The sequence below is a fragment of the Euprymna scolopes genome, chromosome 19 (assembly GCF_053919585.1).
Source record: "Euprymna scolopes isolate OS-2025 chromosome 19, ASM5391958v1, whole genome shotgun sequence".
In the NCBI taxonomy this organism is placed as follows: Eukaryota; Metazoa; Mollusca; class Cephalopoda; order Sepiida; family Sepiolidae; genus Euprymna; species Euprymna scolopes.
This window is the reverse complement of record NC_136500.1, coordinates 65,367,526-65,394,753: the sequence shown is the minus strand read 5'-3', so window position 1 is coordinate 65,394,753 and position 27,228 is coordinate 65,367,526. Positions and strand designations below refer to the sequence as shown.

Genomic DNA, 27,228 nt, shown 5'->3' with positions numbered 1-27,228 from the left:
CCACAACTAGCGAAGATGTGATCGAGTCCTTGTTACCAGTCACCAGCCTGCCAGAAGATGCCTCTGTCAGCACGCCACCAGGGGGCGGCGGAGGACTCTCCCGCCACCCTGTCAGAAGTCCATGCTGGTAATCCAACAGATAGTCCCATACGTAAGTCCGGCGATAAAGATTTTTATGACGCGCCATTGAGCCCTTCTGAGATCCTTCCAACTACTCTTCATGCTTCTGAGCCAGCTAGAGATTCTGGCACTCCCGAGAACTCTGCACCGGTTGCACATGCTTTAGAAACTGCACCAGTGAGTAGGTTGTGGCCCCAGCACAACCAAGACTAGTGGTTTCATCACCAGTCAACATTGTACAGTGTATATAGCTTCAGAGAAGTTTTGTACAGAATTTTTTTGTCATGCCACAAAAAACTCACCGTGGGTGGGGGAGATAGCTAATGTAAATGTCTCCTCTCATCACCTAGGACATAAGCTCACGAACCCTCTTCTCTATTGTTTCAGAGTGTAGAGTGAACAGTATTCTATTTCACGTCACTCACCCGAAATTCCTCATGAACTTGTGGGGGGAGAGGAATGCATGTCGAGCAGGTTTAAATTACAGCTGTTTGTAAGTATTTGTGCAAATACTTTTTGAAATGGAACCTTTTAGTTTTTGTGCAAGTGAGAATAGTCTGAACAGCTCACATTGTGACATAAATAGAAGAAACTGTCAGCAGCTGTATAAAGTTCAACATCAGAATTTTGATTGTCCATGCTCATGTGAAAAAGAACACTCGGCGTTCTTTAGTGGAACTAAACTTGTATGGAACTTGGAGGCCACACTCAGACTTCATCAAGATCGTCAGTTTCGTGTACAATCAACCCTCGTCAGTCTCTTCACCCATACCTCATCGACTAAGGAAAGATATGCTACTCATCTAATAAGTGGTGACCTCCATGTAAAAAAAAAATAAATAAAAATAGTGTGCAGTACATACTTAATAATAAACATCAGCATCTCATCAATGAAGGATATCATCTCTTCTAAGCCTAAAAAAATGTAAGTGCAGACTGCTCTTGCATAATCAAAGAAAAGTGCCTTCTAACAAGGATTGCAAGGTGAAGTCCCTAGTATACACAGCAACTGTCACCAGTCAGTCCAATGACAGATCTGATATGTACATAGATATAATGCAGGGTTCCTTTAAAGAGAGACTATATGCACATAGGTACATCTTCATATAGGGGCAAAGATAAATATAACACTAGCAGCCCAAGTATGGTAATTAGGATGTGAAGACACTTTTATCTATTGAATGGAAATTAGTTGAGAGATAGTGGAATATTTTCTATTCGTGAATTTCTATTTTCTGTGCAAATTGGAAAAAAATCCTATCATACATAAACGATCCCAATAAAACTGCATCAAAAAGAGGGGTGAGGTAGATGTCCAAGGGATGCATCCATAAAAGGTAGGCACTTTTAATAAACTGGTCAGCTAACAGACAGAAAGAGGTTTTCAGACAGAACTAAGGTGACACCAGTGGTAACTAATCTATCGCATAAATAGCGATTATAATAGATCAGTACAAATATGATAATATTAAGGAAGCAGTTATAGAATAGAATTATTCATCACTAACTCATAGAATTTAATCATCACTAACTCTCTCCAGTTCTACCAGATCAGGCTGTCTTAAGATATTGGCTTCCTGAAACGAAATGCACCTAACATTGATGTTTTTCTACTTTTGCAAAACTTAATTATGTTCTGCAAGACCAAGAACAAAACCAACAACCTACCTTTTCCCCCCCTTTCCATTTTCCCTTTCTCTTTCTATTTCCCCCACTTCCTGATTGGTTTCCTAACTTAAAATGTGGCAAAGATTAATATTGTAACCTTTTTCTTGCTCCCATTGCAAAACTCATTCATGTTCTGCAGGACTGGGAACAAAAATGATCAAATCCACTATAAAACAACCAAACCAAACACTACAAACTAGTGATTGAAGATACAAAGAGCTTGAAGAATAAAGACCTACAAAATAACTAAATGCAACATGAATACTATTTCCAAAATAACTGGATTCGGTATTAAATAACCTGAAAAGGGTTGATATGCCGTAAAATAAAACAACCAAACAAAACCAAACTAACTCTCCTTGCCCATATATTATCCTATTTCTTTCAAATTTACCTGTTTGTTGTATTCATTTGATTATATTATTTAACCTAAATCATTTTCATATTGTATGCATATTCATCATTTCATTTTATTATATTCCTTTATCTTAAACATATAAATTAAATTTTTTTAAATTACCACTTAAATTATTCAAAATTTAATTCTTTAATTTTATGTATGCATCTAATTTATAAAGGAATACATTTTATATCTTGAAAGTCATGCGATGTGAATTGAAGAATTGCGATTGAGACTCTTCCTTTTTCCAAGTACTTTTAAGAAAAATCAACTTATAGAAACATACTAGCGGTGGTACCTGGCGTTGCCTGGGTGTTTGGAGGTGTGTGTGGTGTTAAATAAAAAAGAAACCAGAGGGGGGGGTAAAAGTTGGTAGGATCGAACCCGAAGCCCTGAGGCGAAGTTTGAAAATAAAATCGGCCAGCCAGAATGAGTTACTGAAAGATGTTTGAATTTATTTAAGTAAGAACCAAATTGACAGGTGTGCGCACAGAAGTCGTGGAGTTTTACGACGATGACAACGATGACGACGACATAGGTTTGTTATAAGCAAAGTAAAAAAAGAAAACAATGTTAAAACTTAAGCGGGGGGGGGGGGGTAATCAAAACATCGGAAAAAACACAAAAAAAACTAACGTAAGGCAAACGAACGATGAAAACAGAAAAACGAACACGTGAAAAATGGCTTAAATAAGCCTGTTTCGATATTAAAATTTAAAAAACCGGTGAGTACCCGGGTGTTTTGGGGTGTGTGGTCGGGGGTGGATAAGCGAAGTAAAAACAAAAAAAAAAAAAACGGAAAAACGATCGTTACGTGAAAAATGGCTTAAATAACACTGGTTCAATATTTAAATTTAAAAAATCAAAAAAAGAAAAGACATCTCACACCACGATTCGAACCCAAAATGTTTAGCTAATGAACCAACGCGTTAACCAACTGACTTCATGCGATGTACATGAAATTGTGTCAGTTTTTCAACTATTTAAAGTAAATCAGGCCATGACGTCATCTGACGCATGCGTAAAACCAATCGTCGTCACGAGAGGACCGTTTTTGTTGACCCCCCCCCTGTTGAAAATTGTTGATTCCGGGGTGAAAAAATGAACGTTTTTGGCCAATTTTTCAATATTTTTCGAACGAAGGATGGAGCTTCAATATGATACCGAGTTTGAATTTTCGTTGTGTCTGTCGAAAGTTTTTAGCGGACACACAAACATACATACGAACATACATACACACATTTTCGCTTTTATATATATAGAAGATAAGAAAATTCTTTGATTTAACTAGGTACCTCTGACAAACCTGGAAGGAGTATTCCAAAGTTTTTCATAAGGTTGGGTTATCTATTAATTAGCTATAATTAAAATTTATTTAAACATATTTATTCTAAGAACTTGGAATGATTTATATACTAAAAAGAGAATCTAGAATTCCACCCTACTGTATAATGGAGAAATCTGAAATAGTTAAATACAACGGTGATATGAGTTGCTTCCCTTTGATCATGATATACCTTAAATTAATTGAAATCAAATCTTAGATTGTAAACAATACACTTACAGATTAATTTCACCCAAATTTTTATCACCATTGTTATTATTTTTTTGTCATTAACAATGGAAATAGTTTATTATTATTATTATCAATTCCTATTGTTAAAATTCTTTTATTATTGTTGGCATCAAGTTGGATCGGTGCTATTATAATTGTTATTTCACCCCTAATTTATTATGAACTTATAAAGAATTTAATTCCAACTTATGTCTTCTATAACTTTTTGGAAAACATGCTGAGATTTTTGAAACATTACAGTGACTGATAATAACACCCAGTGGGATTTAAATGCTTCTGGATTTGAAACCGATAATATCATATTTTAACCTGCAATATAATGTTTAAATAAATATTATACTCTTTAAATTACAAGTTTAGAAGATTGTATTTAATAATTGAGCACAGATATGAAACTTAATATATAGGGTATTTGAACCCATGCGAAACTTTGAGCTTTAGCTGGGGAAAAAGTGTGAAAATTAAAAAAAAAAATGGAATTTGCTAGGTGAAGGTCAAACGATGGCATTACGAATATGCATGCGTAACATAATAGCTATTGGTTCATGTTTTAATTTTTAGCCTTGCAGCAAACATATCTTCATAGCTCATTAATGCCAAAAGAAAAGGTAAATTGTAAGCTTAACATTTTGGTTTGAATTCTCGGTGGTGGCGCACGAGTCATTTAAAAAAAAAATTTTTTTAATCATCACTGTATATTGAGTCCAATATAATATAATGATAAATACAAAATCTGCATTAACCAAAATATTATATTTAAGCATATTTTATGACCGGGCAATGCCAGGCAGCCTACTAATATATATATATATATAAAATTATTTATGTCTCAGCAGTAGAGCGAAAAGCATATCTTATTTTTCTTTTATTAATATTATTGGAATTTTTTCCTTTTTTCCTTGTACACATTTTTGTGAATCATTCCATGGATTTCTGCCTTTGGATTATTATGGACCATCTTCTTCCAATTATGGGATTTCCTTGGATTTTACTTGTGCAAATGGAAATTCAATTAACTTTCTTGAAGTTATATATTTGGATTTTACCGTCACTAGATTATTTATCTTCCACCAGACTATCCATTCATGTGTAATCACCTTTTTCTTCACCATATTCCCTCTGCTTCACTTTTTTGTTATCAAGTAAGATCTTTGACTTACTTGTTGTTTCATCAAATACTTTTTCATGCAAAATCCGATCCCGCAATTTGCTAATTCCTATCCTCTGATAAGAAGGAAATTATTTCTTCGAAACTCTGCGGATTAAGGACTATCCACTTATCTAGTGTTTCCTTTTCAGATTAAATATGTCTTTAACTCATTTCAAAGTTTTTTTTAACATGTTTTATTAACTGTTTGCTCGTATATATATATATATATATATATATATATATATATACACACACACACACACGTTCTTTATAGAGTGGAGGGTTATTTTAGATGGAAGATTATTCTGTTTATAATCTTGCCTTTTTGCATGTTTCATTACTTTCCCATATTTTATTTCAGCAGCTGAAACCTTTGAATAAAATGAATACTTTTGGGAGGTGTTTTATAAACTCTTCTATTTCTGATTGGATTCTGCTGTGGTCTGTCATTATCTAGACAGAACAAATCGCCATTATTTTATGTAATTATGCTTACATGACGTTTACTTGTTTGTGTGTGGAGAGATCAGGCTTTATGGAATTTTGTTATTAACAATTATTGATTTTCTGCCTAATGCTCTGTCAATATTTCTGTGTATATAATTGTATGAGGTGTAATATTTCGTATGTGTATGTCATTGTTTCCCTTAAGTAAGATTTTTGATAAACATATAACTCCTGAATATTCTTATAATGCATCCTTTCTTCTTCTGTGTGCCTAATATCAGGTAGATTTTCCATGGATAAAGCTTCTTTGCAACGCCTTCTCACCTGTGGAACACATTAGTTTAGAACTGGTTTTCTGCTGTTTACAACTCAGTTGTCTTCGAATCCAATGTGAACAAATTGTCATGGTCTGCTTCATAAGTAATCAAATATAGTTGATACCATTGATAAATCTTAGTACTCCTGTTCTATTAAAATCTTAACTGCAGTGCAGTACTCTTTTTATAGTTTGAAAGTCATGCGATGTGAATTGGAGAATTGTAACTGAGATAAACAGTAACAATGGGGATAAAAATGGATGGTCACATTCAATGCTGTCAAGACTAAGCTTGTTTCCTTCAATAATTACAAGAAAACTTCTCTACCACCAATAGCAATGGCCAAGAACACATTACCTGAAAGTACTTCCTTTAAACTCTTTGGCCTAAGGTTTACAGGAAACATGAACTGGAATAGATACATTGAGAACATTGCAAGGCTTTATCGTGCTAGAAAACTACATATCCTGTACTTCTATAAGGCCACCATTCGCCCATGAATGGAGTACTGTTGTCACATTTGGGCTGGTGCATCTGTTACGAAAGGGAGTCGCCAACCTGATAGGTCCTGAACTGTCATCTAGGCTTCAGCCTCTGTCCCATCGATGAAATCTTGCATCGCTCTGCCTGTTCTACAAGTAATGGTGAATGCTCTGATGAACTACAAGCACTTGTACCCCCTTGACGTGAATACCCGACAAACCCAACAAGCAGCTAAACCTCACCCCTTCACAGTAGAGATCTCTAGGTGTAAGAAAGCCTTCTACTCCAATAGTTTCTTCCCCAAAACTGTTAGACTTTGGAACTCCCTTCCGGGATTCTGCTTTTGCAACTGTACTGACATGCAGAAGTTCAAGTGTAATGTAAACAGACATCTTGTTACTCATCTATCTTCATAATATCCCTCCAACTTATGTCTCCGATAGTAGCCTCCTACTTCAAAGTGGCACTGTGCCTTGTTTGGGGTGAAAATTGAATTTAAAAAAAAAAGAAAAGTGTTTTAACTTCGAACAATGACATTCATCCAGAAGCTTTAAAAAAAAAAAAAGTGTGGCAAGATCCAGGCAAGGCAATGGTATGTCAGTGGCAACTATGAAGAAAATTGTGAACAAGGAGTTTTGCTACTTCTTATATGAGTAGTAAATGCCAACTACTCATCTCCAAGAGAACCCACCTTACCAAAGTAAAGAAACTCATCAACAAGGTCAAATCCCCAGTTGTGCTGGAATCCTCTGATTCTTATTCAACAAGAAAAATTTCTGCCAGAACTAATTGCACAATGCACAGAACAACAGATAGCGAGCTGACAGTTTGTATGAAGCCCAGAGGTAGTCTTTTGATGGGTTTAGAGTAAAGACCATGAGTTGCTATCTCAAATCTTCAGAAAGAGACTAAGATTCAATTCAGATGGCTATCTTGAGTTGTTGTCTTCTGTTGTCTAGTGCAGGGTGGAGAGGATGTCTACACAAGGGCCATAATTGTAGCAGCAGAAATCAGTTCTATGTAATACATCCAGGAAACCCAAGAAGTGGCTGTCTGAGAACTTTCAGGACTCATCCTAACACCTGCTCCTCCCAACTTGCCTGATTGCAACATCATGGACTATTGTGTGAAGTGCAATTAAAAAAGACAGCAGCAATACTGCCTGCAACACCAAGGATGAACTGATTGCCAGAATCAAACCGGTGTTCAGGTATCTCTTGAAGGACATGGTTCAGGTTTTCTCAGGAGACTGCAGTGAAGCTTCAGAGCTTTAGAAGAGAAGTCATATTGCATTAGTTTTAATTCATTTTTTTATCTTTTTTATTTTTTTATTACATTTTCACCCCAAACAAGGCGCATTAATACTTTGGTGTAGGGGGCTACTATCAGGGGCAGCAACTACTGGGGCACTATGTTGGGATTTGGGCAGCAAGATGTCGGTTCACGTTGCACTTGAACTTCTGCATGTCAGTACAGTTGGGGAAGCAGGAACTTGGAATGGAATTCCAGAGTCTAGCGGTTCTGGGGAAGAAACTACTGGAGTAGAAAGATCTTTTACATCTAGGGATCTCTACTGTGTGGGGGTGGGATTTAGCTGCCTGTCGGGTTTGTCGAGGGTGTCTACGTCGTGGGGGCACAAGTGTCTGCAGTTCGTCAGAGCACTCACCATTAAAATACTTGTAGAACAGGCAGCCTAAAAAAAACGATTTTTTAAAAACTTTTACTCCCTCCGAACAAGGGATAGTGCTACTGAAATATAAGGCTTTACTGTCATTATGATCTAGAGTTATTGAAGCAAGATGTTAGTTCACATTACATTTACATTTCTGCAGTAGTACTGTTGGAGGAACAGTAAGCAGGGATAAAATACCAAAAGTTAGGAGTTTAAAGAAAAAAACTATTAGAGTAGAAAGGTTTTTGGCATCTAGGAGCCTTCATAGTGAATGAATGTGGTTTTGCTGCTAGTAAAGTTTGTCAAGGATATTTTGTTTAGAGGGTACAAATACAGTAAGTTTGTTGGAATACATTTTGAAGACAATCACAGAGATGCAACATCAGAGTAGTTTTGATTTTTTTTCATTCAACATTCAAACATAAAAAAATGCTGTGCTTGATCTAAGCTAAATTCTTGCTTATTTTAGACTAGCAGTCATCCACAGCATGGGAAAAATACATTTTCGGGTTGATAAGGGATGAATACCTTGGTCAAGGATATCCAAAGTAGTTTTGTGCTGTGCCCAGGACAAGTTTTGTTAAACTCGGCTGAAACAGTAGTATTGCTAAACATATTGATAAAGACAAATTCATGGGAGAGAGTCTCTAAAACGTGTGACCATCTTTATAGCAGATTGCTAGAACTATTCTGAGATTTTCTCAGTCTCATTTGAACATGATTTGGTTTAATGTTTCTTTTTGTAAAATCTGTTGTTTGCCCTCCGAAGAATCTATCAGATGGTGAATTCTTTTTTTTTTGTGTCCTCATTGTTAGATGTCCAAGAACTTAATGAATCTTGATAGTCTTCTTTGGATATCACTCAGGTTTTCTTTCATTTAGACTTGGGGTTTTTGATTTGTCCTCTCTATGTGCCAAGTTTTGTTATAAAAATGTATCTTCCCGTCCTTTTGAGTAGCAAACACATGCATACTAGTGGTGGAGGCCGATGACCTTCAATTCATTCACCAATGACTCCTTTTTTTTTATCTTGCATTATTAATATTGCTCCTGGTATTTACTGGCCTTTAAATATGCTTCTTCTCAGAAACATGAGAAACCTTTCAGCTGGGGTCTCATTAGTACCTGTATATAGCAACAGTTTGGTCACCCATATTGTTTCTGTGGATGGAGAACTTACTCCAAATTTACATGTACTCTTTCTGCAACTCAAAACACTTCGGTAACAAATGATAATATATTATTAAATCTAATTTTAATAACTAATATATTAATCTATTATAGAAAATGGCAAATGTGTGTATGTTTGTATATCCAGTCAAAAACCACTAAACAAACACTCACAAAGTTTATAATTTCTTGATCAGCACTGCCCTAGATGAATAATATCTAAAATTTAGTAAAAAATATTCATTTACTAGGGGTCAACTGGGAAGTGGTTCTCCAGGGGAATCTGTTTTACAATGTGTTATGTACTAATTTGATAAAAAAACTCTGACCCATTTCTCAAAAAATTTATTATATAAAGGAGTTGTATGTGTGTCTGGGTCCAGCTGGGTGGAGGAAAAAGAGGGGGTTAGAGAGAGAAAGACAGAGATAGATAGAAAGATAGATGTTTTAATAGACATAGGTTACTTTTACTCCAAGCAACGTCAGGTAACATCTAATATCTTATAATAATTTCTTTTTTTCGAATGTTTCAGTGAGACCTTTTTATTGCTAACTATCAACTGAATAGACTAACTTTGTTCCAACAATCTCTGGAATCTTTCTGTCGAACCCTGGAATCTTTCTATGAAACTTTGGACTCTTTGTGCCAAACTCTAGAATCTTTGTGCCAAGCTTTAGAATCTTTGTGCTAAGCTTTGGAATCTTTCTGTTGAACTCTGGAATCTGCACGGAATTTTGAACAGAACCTATGATGGTAGCAGACTCTTGTTTCATAAGCCATGACTGTATTGAAGTCCTAAGTAATTTGCAATTGTATTTTTGAGTGTTACCCACACTGAGGGTTGAACCTTCAACCTCTAGAACAATGTAACTTACAACTGATTTTTTCCAAGTAGGCTATCCACCACGCCATGGGTCCTTATGAACTATTACATTGACTGAAATGTAAAAAATAACACTCAAGATGAGAACAGTAGTCCGAAGAATCCAAATAATACGAATAATCAATCCTCATCTCAAATATTCAGAAACGTAGTATCCTAAGACCATTTCATTCTTCTTTTTTATATAGATCCTCTCTAGTATTGCTAATATCTTGTAAGGAGATGCGTCTGTGCAATATTCATAATCTAGTGTCGATACATATTTAGAGAGATAAAACATCTTATTAATCTTTTAATTGCAGTACGTATTCAAGACATTTATGAAAGATGTTCTCCAGTGATAATATTCAAGTTCTTCATCAGAGGAGTTGTAATCAATAATAAATTTATCTGGCAAAATACATTAGCCAATATCAAAATGGTAAACAACGCAGAAAGTTTGATAAATTGGAGTAATATTGTTTGTGACAGTATAATTAATCTATACATTCATTTTTTTTGTGAACTGTTATCCTCATCTTCATAGTTGTTGGTGTTTTTCCACGCTTCGGCCAACCCATCCTTTCTGGTCGTCTTCAGGTGGTTAACCGCAACGGGATAGGAATGCTGAGTCTTATAACTGTATCTCCAGTAATTATTGCCTTCCATAGTTCTTTTTGTCTCGCAACATTTCTGGCCAACTAATCCTTTGGCCTGCTTTGGGTAGGATTGAAACCACTATCTTCAAATAATGCTCACCTGGAACCGTTTCGAAAAATGCAATTCTTCTCATCAGAGGAAAGAGGTTTGCAAAATGTACAATAAATTTTGCAGGTTAATGTATTAAAGGAAACAAACAATATGAAATTAATCATATTTGCATAAAAAAGTTAAACAGATAGTGAAAGTTTATAGGGATTCAAAGTGATTATGAAAGCAGGAAGGAAAAATGAAGAAAAAGGATGTATATATATATGTATATATAATTATAAAACTCAAATGACCTTGTAACGAGTGATGTAACCCACTTTCCGGTTTAGGACATCTGATTGTGCATGCGCGCACAAACATTAACCCATGACAGCGTAAACAAATAAACACAAATCGCTTCTTTTGCAGATTTTGACCTGCGCACTGAAATATTAACGTTATTTCGAAATTATTATTTAACATGGGAAGAGTGGGGGTGTTCTGCAACTATTCTTTATTACAATTATACTGTCGCTATTTTCTTACAACTAAACAACTTTAACCCGTTGACAAACATAAGAACAATTGTAGTAAAGCCAGACTACTACTACTAGTACTCTCTATCCGTCCCTTTTTCTTCCTTTCTTCCTTTTTTATTTTTTGTTTACATTTCTAGATACAAAATAGTTGTGTGAGAACGGTGAATTTTTTGACGCATTTACTAATCTGTTTCAATATTTGTTTTATTTTATTTTATTTATTTAGGTTTTATTTTTTTGCTTCAGGTTTTATTAATTTTTTTTTTTTTTTAGATTTTAAGTTTTTATAATTTGGTTGAAGGGTTCCAATATGGGTTTTTCATTCTTATATTTCTCATCGGGAGGTCATGTGTGTTTTTGCTGCTAAATGACTTTCGTTGGCGTTTAATTCGTAGGAAAATCATGTTTCATTTTCTATTTTTAAGCGATTATTAGGAAAAATAGGTAACTTTACACAAATAGGGAGGATTTTTTTTCATGTTTGAGTGATCTGTCCATGATTTTTCATTTTAATATACTTTCATAGAAATGTTTCTGTTATGTCAAAAAAACTATTTTCTTTACGTCACAAGTGTCACGCTCATACATGAATTCCATAGCTAATATAACATACTGACCCAACGGATCATGGGTAGTCTAGTATATATATATATGTATGTATGTATGTATGTATATATATATATATATATATATATATATATATATATATACACACACACACACACATGAGGGGCGTGCAATAAGTAATGCCCCTGACCCACTTCCAGTTGTCTGATCTAGCTGAAATTTTGCATGTGCAATTATTTATATCTCTACGAGTTATGTGGCAAATTATAGCTCTGAACTAATTGTGGTTTCTGTTTTACAGGTGTTTGAACTGAGTCAGGTGTGAAATGGAGCCTGTTGAATGTCGAGCAGTGATCCGGTTTTTGTATTTGAAAGGACGCACACCACAGGAGACTTTTGATGAAATGAAATAAACTTATGGTGATAATGCCCCATCATGACCTTGTAAAACGCTGGCATCCGGAATTCAAACATGGCTGGAAGTCTGTGGAAATAGCTCCCAGACCTGGTCATTCCCCTTCTGCCATTGATGAGGCATCTGTCCGTCAAGTTGAGGCTGCCATTTTGGAAGATCGGTGCATTACTATTCGACAACTAGCCCAAGATGTCAAGATTAGTACAGGGTCTGTGGAAACTATCATTCATAACTATTGCATATGCATAAGGTGTCTGCCAGATGGATTCCTAGGTTGCTCACACCATTCCAGAAGTGAGAATGCGTCGAGTGCTCGAGGATGAATTTGGAGATGTGCCATGAGTCAAAGTTTTTCAAAAGACTTATTACACAGGATGAAACCTGGGTCCATCAATATGATCCAGAGACCAAAGCCTAGTCAATGCAGTAAAAGCACTTGGACTCACCACCTCCAAAGAAGGCAAGGGTGCAGCCCTCCACTGGCAAGGTCATGCTCACAGTCTTCTGGGACCAGGACGGTGTAGTGATGACAGATTTCCTGGCAAAGGGTACCACAATTACAGGAGCCTATTATGCTTCACTTTTGAGGAAATTAAGGGAAGCTATCAAAATCAAGAGGTGGGGCAAGATCAGCAAAGGTATCCTCCTCCTGCAGGACAACGCTCCGGTTCACAACTCGCATGTCGGCAGATCAGAAGCACGGCCATGTGGTTATGAAATCCTCCCTCATCCTCCCTACTCTCCTGACCTTGCACCCTCTGACTTTCACTTCTTCCCAGGCATAAAGTTGTTTTTGAAAGGAAAGCGTTTCCCAGATGATGCAGCCTTGATTTCTGAAGTCACGTCGTGGTTGGAGGACCAACCTGGGTTGTTCTACAAAAACGGTCTCCAGAGCTGCATCAAACGATGGGAGAAATGCATAACTCTGGGTGGTTCCTATGTAGAGAAAGACTAATAACTGTGCCAAGTTTCGTTGCTCTACTCCTATGGGAAATGGGTCAGGGGCCCCTCGTATATATATATATATATATATATATATATATATATATATATAGTTTTAGAAGTTTGTTTTAATCTATTAAAAAAAAAAGTCCTTCATTGGAAAATTATTTTGTCAGTAAGTCAATTAATTTCCTGCATTGCTGAATCATTTTACTTACATGAACTAACAATAGTACCAATGTTATTAAAGGGATCATCAGTTGTTTATTATGAAACACTGTATTGAGGATTTAAAAATAATATATATCTATCTATAGTCTTTAGTGTATTTATATATGAATGAAAGTATGTAAAACTGATGTTAAACCAAATATGATAAGATATTTAATAATTATTGGCATTATCCAGTTTCGGAAGACTACAAATAGCACTCAGAGTTCAAAGCCTGAGTATGTATGGAGACCAACTTGTTACTGATGCAGTAGATCCTCCTCTCCACATAATTGTAATTCTCCATAGGAAAGACATGCTACTGATACACATCATTCTAGTGCTTTCAGAAGTGTTGCTAAAACATTGCTGTATACAACCTTTGATTTTCCTATGAGAATAAGCCTTTTCTATGAATGGGTAGCTGAGATTTGAGATTAGAGTTTTCCTACTTTTCAATGAGATACACAGAGGCCAGGGGATCTTCCTTCGACCCCCTCCCCAAAGCTAACAGTCTAGACCATTGTTGAAATTGCTTGTTTTCTATTGGTTGAGGTATGATCCTGTGCAATTCTAGGAGGTCCACCCTCCCAGGTTTATTTCTCTTTCTTTGAGAAGGAATTAATCTGTTGCTAATTGCCTGAAGTGCTCCTACAGGAGATTGTTGATAGGGCAACCCAAGCATTTGATTGAAAGCCAGAGTGCTCTTCCTCTAGCTGCTGGCTCTTCAAATTCTACTTTCCATACCTTGTGTTACTTCTTCCTGGCATGCAAAGGAGATAAAATCTCTCAGAGACCCATCTACTTAAAGCACTGATTTTCAGGCACCAGATAATTTGCGTATTAGCCCCTTTTTTAAATCACCATTAGTAATTTTGGTGGGCTTATATTTAAACCACATGAGCAGGTCAGGTAGTTGGACTTAGTTGTCAGACACTGATGAATATGTATGCTTTCAGTGATATTTTATAGACAATAGATAATCTGGTAGAGTCTGCAAAGGTCAACCCTTTCACCTTTGACATCTTGACAGACAAATTTTCACCCAAAAACTGATTAAAAAGTTTGTTGCATGTCTAAATACCCTTTGTGTAAAATTTTAAATGTTTAGACCCAAATTTGGCTGAATAGTTTGCTATAGATATCGCAAAAGTCAAATCTTTTGAACTTTGATCCCTTGGCAGTCAAATTTTCAGCCAAAAACCGACTAAAGAGCTTGCCCTATGTCTGAATACACTTTATGTAAAATTTTAAATGCTTAGACCAAAAATTAGCTGAGTAATTTGGAAGAGACTGCAGAGGTCAAATTTTCTTTTAACTTTGACCCCAATTTTGATCCCTTGACATTATTGTTTTGGGCTCAAATTAAATTAAAACATTTGATCCATGTCCAAATAACCTACATTTAAAATTTCCAGTGTTTAGACCCAAATGTTAGATCCATGTCCAAGTAACCTATATCTAAAATTTCAAATATTTAGACCCTAAATAGGCAGAGGTGTTTGGTAGAGTTTTCAAAGATCAAATCGTTGAACTTTGACCCCTTGATAGCCAAATTTCTGGCCGAAAACAGATTAAAGAGATTTTCCCAAATCTCAATACCCCTTATGTCAAATCTCGAGTTTGTAAACTGAAAATTGACAAAGTAATTTGGTAGGGAAATGTACACACATATTGTTTCCATTATCACTCTTATTTTAATTTATAAATCATATCATAAATCACTTATTCTGTTTGGTATTCCGAACCTGTCAATTATTGAAAGGAACTTCCATTATCAAAACATTTATCATAAACGATAAAGATAAATAAATTGATTTGATTAATAAATTGCTGTATATCTGTATGCATTCAGCCTAAAGATTTGTATGGAATTAACATTTTTTTCATTTTGAGTGACCTACTATTGAAGGAAGTTATATCCTCATTGGGGATGCCATCACTTGTATATTTGTGATAGACAGTGCTCTGGTTATTAAATGAATATTACTTTTTTTACATTTCTTATTTCTCACAGACAAATAAGCAGTCATCATATCCCCAGTTGTTCTCTCCTAAGAACGAAAAAAGACAAAGATGCAATCAAGATATTCAAAGCAGGTACCATCTGAGAATCAATTAAAATATGGTGCTGTTAAAACCAAAGTTTATGGACGGCAGCCAGGTAAGAGATTTCTATAATTATTCATGAAAAACTTTTTTACTTATTATTGCTTTAGTCTTTGTTCTCTCTGCAGCCTGTAGTGTCTCGTGTAGATAAAAAGAATAGAGAAAATCGCTGGTACTTTTTTATATGCTGGCCATCTTGTCACCTTGTATACAAATTAGATGTTTCCGGTTTAAATACAAAGCTTGGTGTTTCAGAGATTCACTTGATTTGAATTTGGATGTTGGAGTAGCAAGTTTTGACAGCAGTGTGTCAAATTCAACCCTGGAAATTGTTAGTTTGAAGTGCAGCATAATTAACATTCCATTGGGGAAAGTATAGAATAGTTAACATTTGATTATTCAACCTGATTTATAAAGATAAATATTTTCTCTAAATTAATCTGAGAGTGAAAAAAGAATCAATGTAGGTATATACCTAAATGAAAAAGTTTTGAATATGCTTTCATGAACAGTTACTTCACAATTATGATTAAATTCTTTGTGATACACCGGTTCTCTTCAGATCATGAAAGTTAAGCCATGTTGAGTTTGATCATACCAGTTGGGGACGCATCTTCGACATCATTTCGACACTGATTCTGTTGCTATTCGGCTGAGGTAGGTTCTTACCTTCCTCTCACTGCGAGGATATGAGAGACAAGGTTGAACCAGCACCTTTAAAGACAGAGCATTCTGGTTCTGCCAAAAATGCTTGAGTAGCCGAAAAGCTGCTGAAACAGCTTATGATATCAACAAAGCTTTTGGCCCAAGAACCATTACTGAAGGCACAGCACAATGGCGGTTTAAGAAATTTTGTTGCGGCAACGAGAATCTTGAAGATGATGAGTGTGGTAGTGGCCATCGGATGTTGACAACGATCAATTTAGAGCCTTAGTCAAAGCCAATCTACACACAGCTGTTTGAAAACTTGTTCCGTAATTAGACATAACATATACAACGATTTCCAACCATTTGGAAGAGATTGGAAAGAAAAAAAAACTTGATAAATGATTGCCTCATGAATTGAATGACAACCAAAAGAAACACCATTATGAAGTGTCATCTTCCCTTCTTTTATGCAGCAAGAATGATTCATTTCTCGACTAGGTTGTGACTTGTGATGAAAAGTAGGTTCTTTATGATAACCAGCAATGCTCAGTTCAGTAGTTAGATGCCAACGATGCTCCATAACACTTCCCTAGGCTAGAATTGCACCAAAAGATGGTCATGCTGACTGTTTAGTGGTCTATGACCGGTTTCATCCATTCAAGTTTGTTTTTGAATGCAGACGAAACCATTAAGGCAGTGAAGTACTGTCAACAAATGGATGAAATGCATCAGAAACTTCGACAACAACACCCAGCATTAGTCAACAGAAAAGGCCTAATTCTCCTCCACAACAATACATGACTGCACGTTGCTAAACCAACCCTGTAAAAGTTAGATGAATTGGGCTACGAAACTCTGCCTAATTCACCATACTCCCCAGACCTCTTACCGACTGACTACCACTTTTTCAAGCATCTCAACAACTTTGCGTAAGCAATATAAAAAACACCTTCAGCAACTTCATCACCACCAAAATGCAAAATTTTTATGTTACTGGCATAAATACACTTGTTTTGTGTCGGCAAAAGTGTGTTTCTTCTGGTGGTGCTTAATAATGTCAAAACATTTTTGAGCCAAGATATGTTCGTATGAATTTAAAAGTTTAAAAACATGCAAGAACTTTCTTGTCAACCTGATAAAATAAATCCAAGGTAATTTTTAGATTCAATGTAAATTAAATTTTTATACCTTATTTAGTAAAGTTTATGAAAATGTACTTTAAAAATTGATAAATTTCAAATTAAATGTTGTATCTTAATTCTTAAAGTTTATGAAACCATTTCGTTTAGCCATTTTATGCCTTGCAAGAAATGCTTTTCAACTTGTAAAATTGCTGAACACACATGATTGAAACTTGATGGACAGTATACTGAAATTTTATTGTTTTAAATAGGATTGGATTGCAGAACCGATTGTAATCTATATATCTAAAAAGTGAAATTGTCTGTGTGTGTGTACATTTCCCTACCAAATTACTTTGTCAATTTTCAGTCTACAAACTCGAGATTTGACATAAGGGGTATTGAGATTTGTGGAAAATCTTTTTAATCTTTTTTCGGCCAGAAATTTGGCTGTCAAAGGGTCAAAGTTCAACGATTTGACCTTTGAAAACTCTACCAAACTCCTCTGCCTATTTAGGGTCTAAACATTTGAAATTTTAGATATAGGTTACTTGGACATGGATCTAACATTTGGGTCTAAACACTGGAAATTTTAAATGTAGGTTATTTGGACATGGATCAAATGTTTTAATTTAATTTGAGTCCAAAACAATAATGTTGAGGGGTCAAAATTGGGGTCAAAGTTAAAAGAAAATTTGATCTCCACAGTCCCTTCCAAATTACTCAGCTAATTTCTGGTCTAAGCATTTAAAATTTTACATAAAGTGTATTCAGACATAGGGCAAGCTCTTTAGTCGGTTTTAGCTGAAAATTTGACTGTCAAGAGATCAAAGTTCAAAAGATTTGACTTTTGCGATATCTATAGCAAACTATTCAGCCAAATTTGGATCTAAACATTTGAAATTTTACACAAAGGGTATTTAGACATGCAACAAACTTTTTAATCAGTTTTTGGGTGAAAATTTGTCTGTCAAAAGGTCAAAGATGAAAGAGTTGACCATTACAGACTCTACCAAACTCTTCCTCCAATTTTGGGTCTAAACACTTTAAGTTTTAGATATAGGTTATCTGGACATGAATCAAACCTTTTAATATATATATACATATACACATAAAGTTATGAACAGTACATAGGGCCTGAGCAAAGTCGGGCTGAACTGCTAGTTTAGAATAAAACAGACAAGAAGTCTCATTCTAACTTTAAATAACAGCAGGGCTAGTATTGGGAAGAATTCCTGTGTAGAGACATTGATGAATGCGTAGACAGGGCTGTTGAAAGAGAAAAAGTCCATGTAAGTGTGTGTATAAGTTTGTTGTAGAAATGTACATCCATGTGTATGAACAAGCACAAAAGATTAGAGAGAGGACTATAGGAAGATCAGAATTCATACCATGTACCGTATTGAAGTTCGATTGGCATGCTGGATTATCTGTATTCTGTCTTAGCTGAACCCTGGGCCTGAAGGCCAGATTGGATTCTGTGGCATCCCATGTGGAGATGTTGCAAACTCGAGTGCCTGGTAGAGAAAGAGAGAGAGTTTTCAGTTTAATCCTTTATAAACTTGGTCACGTGACTGAGAGTTGGCTTCTAATTGGACAAGCCAAAAAGGAAGTATATTCGAAATCTCAAGCTGCGAGAATTTGCTCTGGCTGATGTTCTCTGCAATCATGTCTGCTGCAGTAAATTTTATTATGGAGTCTATAGGTGGCACTTTTTTAGGTCACCCTATATTTTATAGGTAAACAGTTTAAGTCCAACAAGATGTGTTGCTTATTTTATTTGCATCCTCTCCAAGAAGTTAGACACAAGGTCATATGTGAGTCTGATGATAGTATTTTTATAAAACATACCAGATTCAAACTCGACACACCCAAGTTTTTAGTCTGTGTTGTTGACCATTTTGTCATAGTCAAATGATTGGGATTCATAATGTTTGTTTCTGCTTTTTCTAAGGCATGCACACAATATTATCCTGCTGTGGAGTTACGTTGAATATTTAATGTTAAAAAGGCTGTACCTTCATTTTGTAAAGATAATGTTTATGTCTGTATTATTTGGATTCTTCAGACTAATGTTCTTAAGTGTTATTTTCACAACATTTCAACCAATGCAACCTTCAGGTGTATCTTGTCGAATTTGGGGATCTTTTTGTCAAGCTCAAGAATCTGTATGGAATTTTGAATGGAACTCTTTATTTAATCCATTGGAGTAGCATGCTCTTGTTCCATCAGCCATGACTAGGTAAAAGTCTTAAGTAATTCGCAAGTGTATTTTTGGGTCGCCTGCACTGAGGATTGAACGTTCACTGTCCAGAAATTTCAGCAAGTATTTTATCTACTGGTCATTGTGGACAATTCCAGTACAAATTCTTTAGGAGCCCTAGGCCTATTTTTGTGTGTAGATGTAAATATAATTATTTATTACAACATATTATTACTATATATATTATATACTTGCATTTCAGCCCGGCGTTGCCCGGGTGTTTGGAGGTGTGTGTTGAGCAAAAAAAAAAAAAGAGACACACACACACACAGACATACACACAGACTCGTTTACTTTTATATATATATATATAGAGAGAGAGAGATATATAGAGAGAGAGATATAGATAGATTGGATGCAATACGTAGTAATGATTGAAAAAGTTTAACAAAAAAAAAACGACTCGTGCGCCACCACCGAGAATCAAAACCAAAACGTTCCGCTTATGATTTATTTGGGCCTCTGCCGCTAATGACTGGGCTATGAAAACATGTATTGCAAGGCTAAAAATTAAAACATGAACCAATAGCTACTAAGTTATCAGTTCGTAATGCTGGCGATCGACCTTCATCTGGCAATTTCATTTTTTTTTAATTTTCTCACTTTTGCACCGATTTTTACAGGCTAAAACCCAAATATAAAGTTTTGCATGGATTCAAATACCTTGTATATGAAGTTTCATGTCTGTAGACCAAAAACTCTAGGAGGAGTTTGGTAGGCAAAATTTGTTAAGCAAAAATATATACGTATACATAAATATATATGGAAACAATTTTGTGTTTAATATAAACTTGTTATGCAAATATTATGCAAGTATAAATCATGTAGAATATCTGCATGAATATAATTACATGTAATAGTTAACTAAAGATGATCATCCCATAAGAAAACCGAAGAAACTCATGGGGATTTAATTAAAATGAATGTTTGAAAGAATATGCAAATTAGCTGGATCTTTTGCTAGTGAATGCAATCCCACGACCCATATATAAGAAAATTGTATTTTCTTTTTAAATAAATAGAGAAAGGGATTTTAATCTGAATTTCAATACACAAACAAAAAAACGAATTTATAGGAGTATAGATAGATATAGATAGATTACTACATATGTATATATTTTATAATTATATTTTATTATTAATATATATTATTACTATATGTATATATTTTATAATTATATTTTATTATTAATATATATTATTACTATATGTATATATTTATATGTTTTTTTATTACTACATATTATTACTATATGTATATACTAGCATGGGTTCCCGGCGTTGCCCAGGTGTTTGGAGGTGTGTGTTGGGCAAAAAAAATAAGGAAGTGGTAGCAGGAAAAGAACGGGGGAAAAAAACGTGACATCTTTGCTGTTACGACCACCGGCAAACCGGAAGTGACTTAAGTTTAAATTAAGGCTAGACAATTGAAAAGAGGGGATGATTTTTGAAAATATCGTCGAAAAAAGCGACCTCTCCCTGTTGAAAAGTGTCCAGTTGAGGGTGAAGAAATTAATGTTTTTAACCAATTTTTCAGTATTTGTCGTCTGAAGGGTCGAGTTCAAAACGATACTGATCTTGTGAAAATCCGTCGCCTCCATCAAAAGTTTTAGGCAGACATGCAAACATACATACATTTATATATTGGTAGCTCAAATTTTTGACCCAAACCGATTAAAAAGTTTGACCTATCTCTGAATACCCATTATGTAAAATTTCAAATGTGTAGACCAGAAATTGTATGAGTAATTTGGTAGAGACCGCAGAGGTCAATTTTTTAAAACTTTGACTCCTATTATGACCCCTTAACATTTATTGTTTTGGACTCAAATCAAGTTATTAAGTTAGATCCATGTCCAAGGAACCTATATCTAAAATTTCAATTGTTTATACCCAAAATTGGCAGAGGAGTTTGGTAGAGTTCTCAAAATTCAAATCGTTGAACTTTGACCCCTTAACAGCCAAATTTCTGGCTGAAAACGGATTATAAAGATTTTCCCAAATCTTAGTCCCCCTGTATATCAAATTTCGAGTCTGTAGACTGAAAATTGACAGTTATTGCGTAGGGAAATGTACACAGATACTAGTGGGGCAGGGATGCAGCTTTGCCCAGGTGTAAAGTACACTTAAATATGATATTTTAATCTGTCCAGATTTTGTATATATTATTATAGAGTCAATATTTAAAAAGTAAAAAAGAAGTATTTGGGTGCTATCAGTTAGAATCGAAACTGAAACTGTAGCATTCAAAGCTGGTGACGTTACCACTGTACCAACGTGACACGCATATAAACTAATTAAAAATCACCCAAGATGAATGTACAAAATGTATAATAATTTTTTCAATTTTGACCCAATTTTGACGCCTTAAAAACTATTTTAACTGGCTAAAGACCCATAACAGAACGGTTCGTTAAAATATCCAATCATTTGAGGCCCCTGGGGTCACTCTGTGACTTTTAGTTTCAGTGGAGATAGTTTAAAAATATGGAGACTGACTGACAGACAGACAGATATAGATTTTTAAATATTAGATTATATATATATACATTTTTTATTACTACATATTATTACTATATTATATATTTTTTATATATTTTATTATTACTACATATTATTAGTCATATGTATATATTTTCTATATATTTAGTAAGATGATTGATAATTTAAAATTAAAAATTGGTTTCACAAGGAAGATATGTATGCTTATCGAGCTTATTATATATCTACATTACAACGAGCACTGTTTTCTTTTATTTTAATTGTATTAATGAATTTACTAATACATTAAAATATACTCTACTCTTTAGACTGTTGTTCTAATCCCCTTAAAATTATATTTTATATATATATATATATATATATATATATATATATTTTATTACTACTTACTTTATGTCTATGTCCTTGAAAAAAAATCAATCCATATGTTATGATTCTTCATCTTTCTCTCTCACTCTCTATTTACGTAACACAGCCACTGCGTTTGTATTTGACATGGGATCTGGAATCTCTGGCGAGGCCATTTCAAATGTCTGTGACACTCTTGAAAATCTATTTTCCATGGCTTGCACCTTAGGAGGTCCGTGCAGAATCCCATTCGTTAGCGTCATGGTGCTGACCACATTCCATGAGGTAAGTGAAAATAATATTAAAATTCAGATGATGTATACATCACATATGAGCTTCGATTTATTTGATTCTTCATGAGAACAGAATTAAACACAAGCTTTTAAATGTAGCGGAACTCCAACTTCTTGAAAAGGAGCACTCTATAAATCCGAACAAAAATAAAACTGGTTTGAATCCACATTTATCTAATAACAAAATTAAAATAAACAGAACAGTCCTTGTTTAGATAGATATAATGTGGAAGTCAGTATTATAGTTGGTTCCGATTATTTCTTCGACTACTATTCTTATTTTGGATGTAATTCTCACAATGCTTCAGCTGATATAACCTCTGACCTTTTTCAGGTGCATCTTGTTGAACTTTAGAATCTTTATGTCGAACTTGAGAATCTGTACAGAACATTCCTGTGTAGATTTATGAAAGTGTTCAAATTTGAAATTCTATACAGATTTTCGAGTCTGACATAAATATTCCCGACTATGATAGAACATACCTGAAGATGGTCAGAGGTTTTATTGACTAAAATGTTGTAAGAAGTTGGATTCCTAAAATGACATTATGTCAAATTCTGCTCTCGTAAGGAGGCAAGTAACTATAGAACTAGTGAATTGGAATTTATGTCTGGTTGAGGAGAGGGTGAGTGTGATTTGCACTACAAAATAGTCTGTTTTTATTTGATATACAGGACTGAAAGGAGGTGTCATTTGTTCATTACAAAAAGAATTTGTTAATATTTCCTGTTTAGGAAACAATTTTTGGTGTTATTTGAATCTGAGTAATGGTGTGGGCTTGATTGAACCAGGGAGCATAAAAGCAAACAACTGAAAAGAACTTATTTGGGATGGAGAGAAAAAAAGGATAAGTGTGTATTGGACAATTTGATTGGTTTCTGTGTTGTTGTGGCTCATGTCATTTGTAATACATACATTGTTTTTTTATTTCTCTCAGTTAAGTCTTACTTTAATTATCCAAAATACTCTTAGGGAGATTGTACATTGTCCTTTTTAGATTCAACAACACATTTGTTAACTTCCCTTTTGATATAAAGCAGCGGTGCTTGTACAGTTTAATCAAGGCATTCAAAAATAAAAATATTGAAAAAAGGTTATACTGTACGAATCTGTTTTGGACTGAAGATCTCCGAAAAAAAAAATTTCATACTTTTTTTTTTTTTTTTTACAGCGGAAAAACACGTTCTTATAAGAGCGCGTTAAAGTCAGCCATTATGAAATTTGTTGGACACGCCACGGGGAGATAACTCAATATAAAGCGCCGATACTCCCTCCCCATCTTCATTACTAGCTTTTCTTCGTAAAAATCGAACCTTTTGCTCGGTATCATAACAAATCGTTTTTTCGCTGTAAAACAAAAACTACTTGATGAAATTAAGTGAGTTTTTGTTTTGGAGAACTTCGTTCCATAACGTATACGTATAATATAACCTTTTTTTTGGGGGGCTATAATATCTCGTGCATTAGTTAGAAAAACTTTTTCCAACAAAGAAAAATTATGGGAAGCAGTACAAAGAGAATGGAATAACATTTCCTCTTCACAGTGCTCCAAGTTGGTTGAGAGCATGATAAAAAGAATTGATCTTTTAAAAAGATCTAAGGGCAATTCCATTCCATACTAAGTTTTTATTAAAGTAAATATCTTGCTCTTTATATTTTTTACTCATTTTCGTTTATTATTTAATTGCATTTTGTGCAGTAAATTGTAAATTTATTTCCTGGCCCATTTTTTTTGTTCATGAGTGTATACATATATATATATATATATATATATATATATATATATATATATATATATATATATATATACTAGCCGGTGTTGCCCAGGTGTTGGGAGGTGTGAGTTGAGTAAAAAAATAAAAGTGGTAGTAGGCAGGCAGGCTTGAACCCATACCACGAAGGAGGAAAAGAACGTGAAAAAAAGACAATACTGAATTCAATGAGTTGGTAATTAACTTGTGCCCGGGTGGAGGATATTGGCACAAGGATGAAAAAAAAAAAAGGATAGAGAGATGGGATCGAACTTGAAAGCGTATGGTAATTAGTCTTCCTCGCTAACCATTAGGCCAAAGAGTATAGTGAATTCAATTAGTTGGTAATTAACTTAAGAATCATAGGAGTCATCACGCATGTGCAGAAATGAACGTTGCTTTTAAATCTGGTCAGGACCCAGGTAAGGTTTCCGCTTTGTGTTGTGGTATTTATTTGCTTCCCCACGAAAGTAAATTAGACAGAAGGTCATTTTTAATGTGGGAAAAAGCCAGCTCCTCCAAAAAAGGAGGCACTTTAGCAGTATCTAAAAAAAACAGTAGTAACTTTCTCAGTGTGAAGGGTTTCCCCTACATGACCAAGGACCAATTACAGAAATCTCGGCCTGAAGGTCAAGCTTCCCACTTTTTCAAACAGTTTCGTTTTATACAAAAAAGCCAAACAACCACCTGAGATGACACCACGGTGAGATTTTGTTTAACTTGATCAAAAAAAAGATAGAGACAATGTCCATTTGTGAATCTAAGATATTACGATCTGGGAAGTATAAGAAAACTTTTTGCGGAATCTAACTGATGCGAGAACCCCGATGCAAAAAGCCTTTCGCGGACATACACAAATGCTCGCGTCCATTTTGCTTTTTATATATATAGACTAGCGGGGGTACCCGGCGTTGCCCGGGTGTTTGGAGGTGTTTGTTGAAACTCCGGATAGGGGTTAAAAATAAAAAAAAGACAATATGAGGATCGAACCCGAACCATTGAGGCAAAGTTGTAAATTAAAGTGTGAAAAAAAATGTGTGACGTTAACGATTGTCCCACCCCAAGATGCTAATGGAAACACGTTTAAATTTATTTAATTACTTGAATTTGGCAGGCGCCCGTTTTAATGAGTTAATGAGGTCAAGTTTGACTGCGGGATAGTATTTTCCCAAGATGTTATAGGAAAAAAACTAACCCACATGCGGCGATCGACAAATGTTGAATATTTATCTTCCCAAAATCGAGCAAATGAAATAGATAGGCGAGCTTCGTTGTTAACTGTGAGATATTACGATTTATATGTGATATAAAAAGTTTTAAAAAGTTGTGAACTGACCGACCGCTTCTCTGAAAAAAGCCTTTTCTAGACATACAGAAAAGGCGAACACACATACATACATTTTCGCTTTTATATTTATAGATTTATATACAAAAAAAAATTGATTTGGGAATTTTAAGTAAGATGACTCCTTGAGTGAATATTGAAACTGAGGATTCTAGCTATGAACAGCAGACACAAATCTTAGGTAAAGTGACAAGGATGACTATAACCACCTCCTCCTACACTTTTTAATGGCCTTGTGCCTAATTTATTTTGACTGCATAATTCCTTCCTAAATAGATAAAGTTTTTAAACTGTAGTATCTGTTTTCAGCATTCCAGCGCCCTCATTTTTATGGTTTTTTGGCATTTTGGCTAAGATCAAAGTGTAGTAGCTGTATCAGCATTCCAGCTACCTCATGACATCCTAATAATTAAACTTAATTTTCAAAAACAAAATATTTTAGTAAAACAAAGCCTAGTTAAAAAGAAAGCAAAAATGAAAGTAAAAAAAAAGAAATCCTGGGCAACCCAATGGCAGGTAGAAATAGTTAAAATAATATGTTACAATTTAGAAACCAAAAAAAGAACTCAACTATAATAATAAAAAAAGTTGGGATAAAATTGGTTGACGTAATACTCTGATGCAACAAATTTGCATCCGCATCTTTTGTCCCACAGGGTTGGCCTTATTTTGTTCTAGCTCTCAATAACATTTAGACGACATTGATCTTCTTTTTAGGGTGTTACACAAATCCCTTGTTTGCTGGGGTTAACCATTTGTATCTTTTTATGCAATTAATGTTTTGGCAGAAAAGTGGGAATGTGGAGATGGAGGTGGGGACGAGGTTTTGATTGTTTATGTGCATGTTCCATTGACCATTCCTTTGATGTCTGAACAGGAAATGTGCGTGTCAAATGAAACATAAAGGCATTTCTCTGGAGGGATAAATTTAAAAGGCTCAACCTGAAAGCTGTATATAACTCTCCCACTCCCTTTCCCCCTCTCTGAAAGAGGTAAATAACAGCATCAAATGACTAAAAGGTTTATGTATTATGTACTTGTATCACCACAGGTTCAACTTTCAAACACAGCTAGGAAAAATGAAAGGGCGTTTGAATTGTAATTTGCAAGTTAGGTGTAAGCAGCCCTTTCTTCCTGAAACATTGACATGTGATTAGATTCATCAAATGTAAATATCATTTACGGTGCACATATTTCTCAATTTGAGGCCTGCTCCTACTCTAAAAATAAGATAAGAATTAAACAAGTGTCAGGTGAACGGTGAGACAATACCGTGATGATTATTAATAATGGTGGTGATTGGACAGAATTTTATTATTTAAGAGGGTGGCTTGATAAGGATTATGTATATTGGACTTGAAAATGACCTTGTCGTAAACTGGGAAACAGCTTTGCTGTATTGTGTTCCACAGACAATCACAGTTTTCATGGAAGTTTAATTTAGTTTTAAGTAGATAGATAGATAGAAAGAGAGAGAGACTATTGATAGTGGCTGTAGCTAGACGTTTTGTTGTAAATGTTTTATGTGGAACGGAGGACCATAGATTGAAGTTTAGTTGAGCACTTGTTATGAAAATAATGATAGAGTAGAGAAAAATTAGCAACGTCTCTTCTCTGA

At 34.8% G+C, this 27,228-nt stretch overlaps 1 protein-coding gene across 2 annotated transcripts in view; it reads left to right on the top strand.

Annotated features, from left to right (window-relative positions):
- The window catches only part of LOC145240166 (meiosis 1 arrest protein-like), a 644,978-nt gene that overhangs the window by 68,969 nt on the left and 548,781 nt on the right, over window positions 1–27,228 (top strand). For both annotated transcript variants that reach the window (XM_080103755.1, XM_080103756.1), the window contains exons 2-3: window positions 15,247–15,393; window positions 22,348–22,505. In XM_080103755.1, the coding sequence (XP_079959881.1) occupies window positions 15,306–15,393; window positions 22,348–22,505 (246 nt within the window). In that variant the 5' untranslated portion in view covers window positions 15,247–15,305. The remainder of the gene's footprint in view (window positions 1–15,246; window positions 15,394–22,347; window positions 22,506–27,228) is intronic.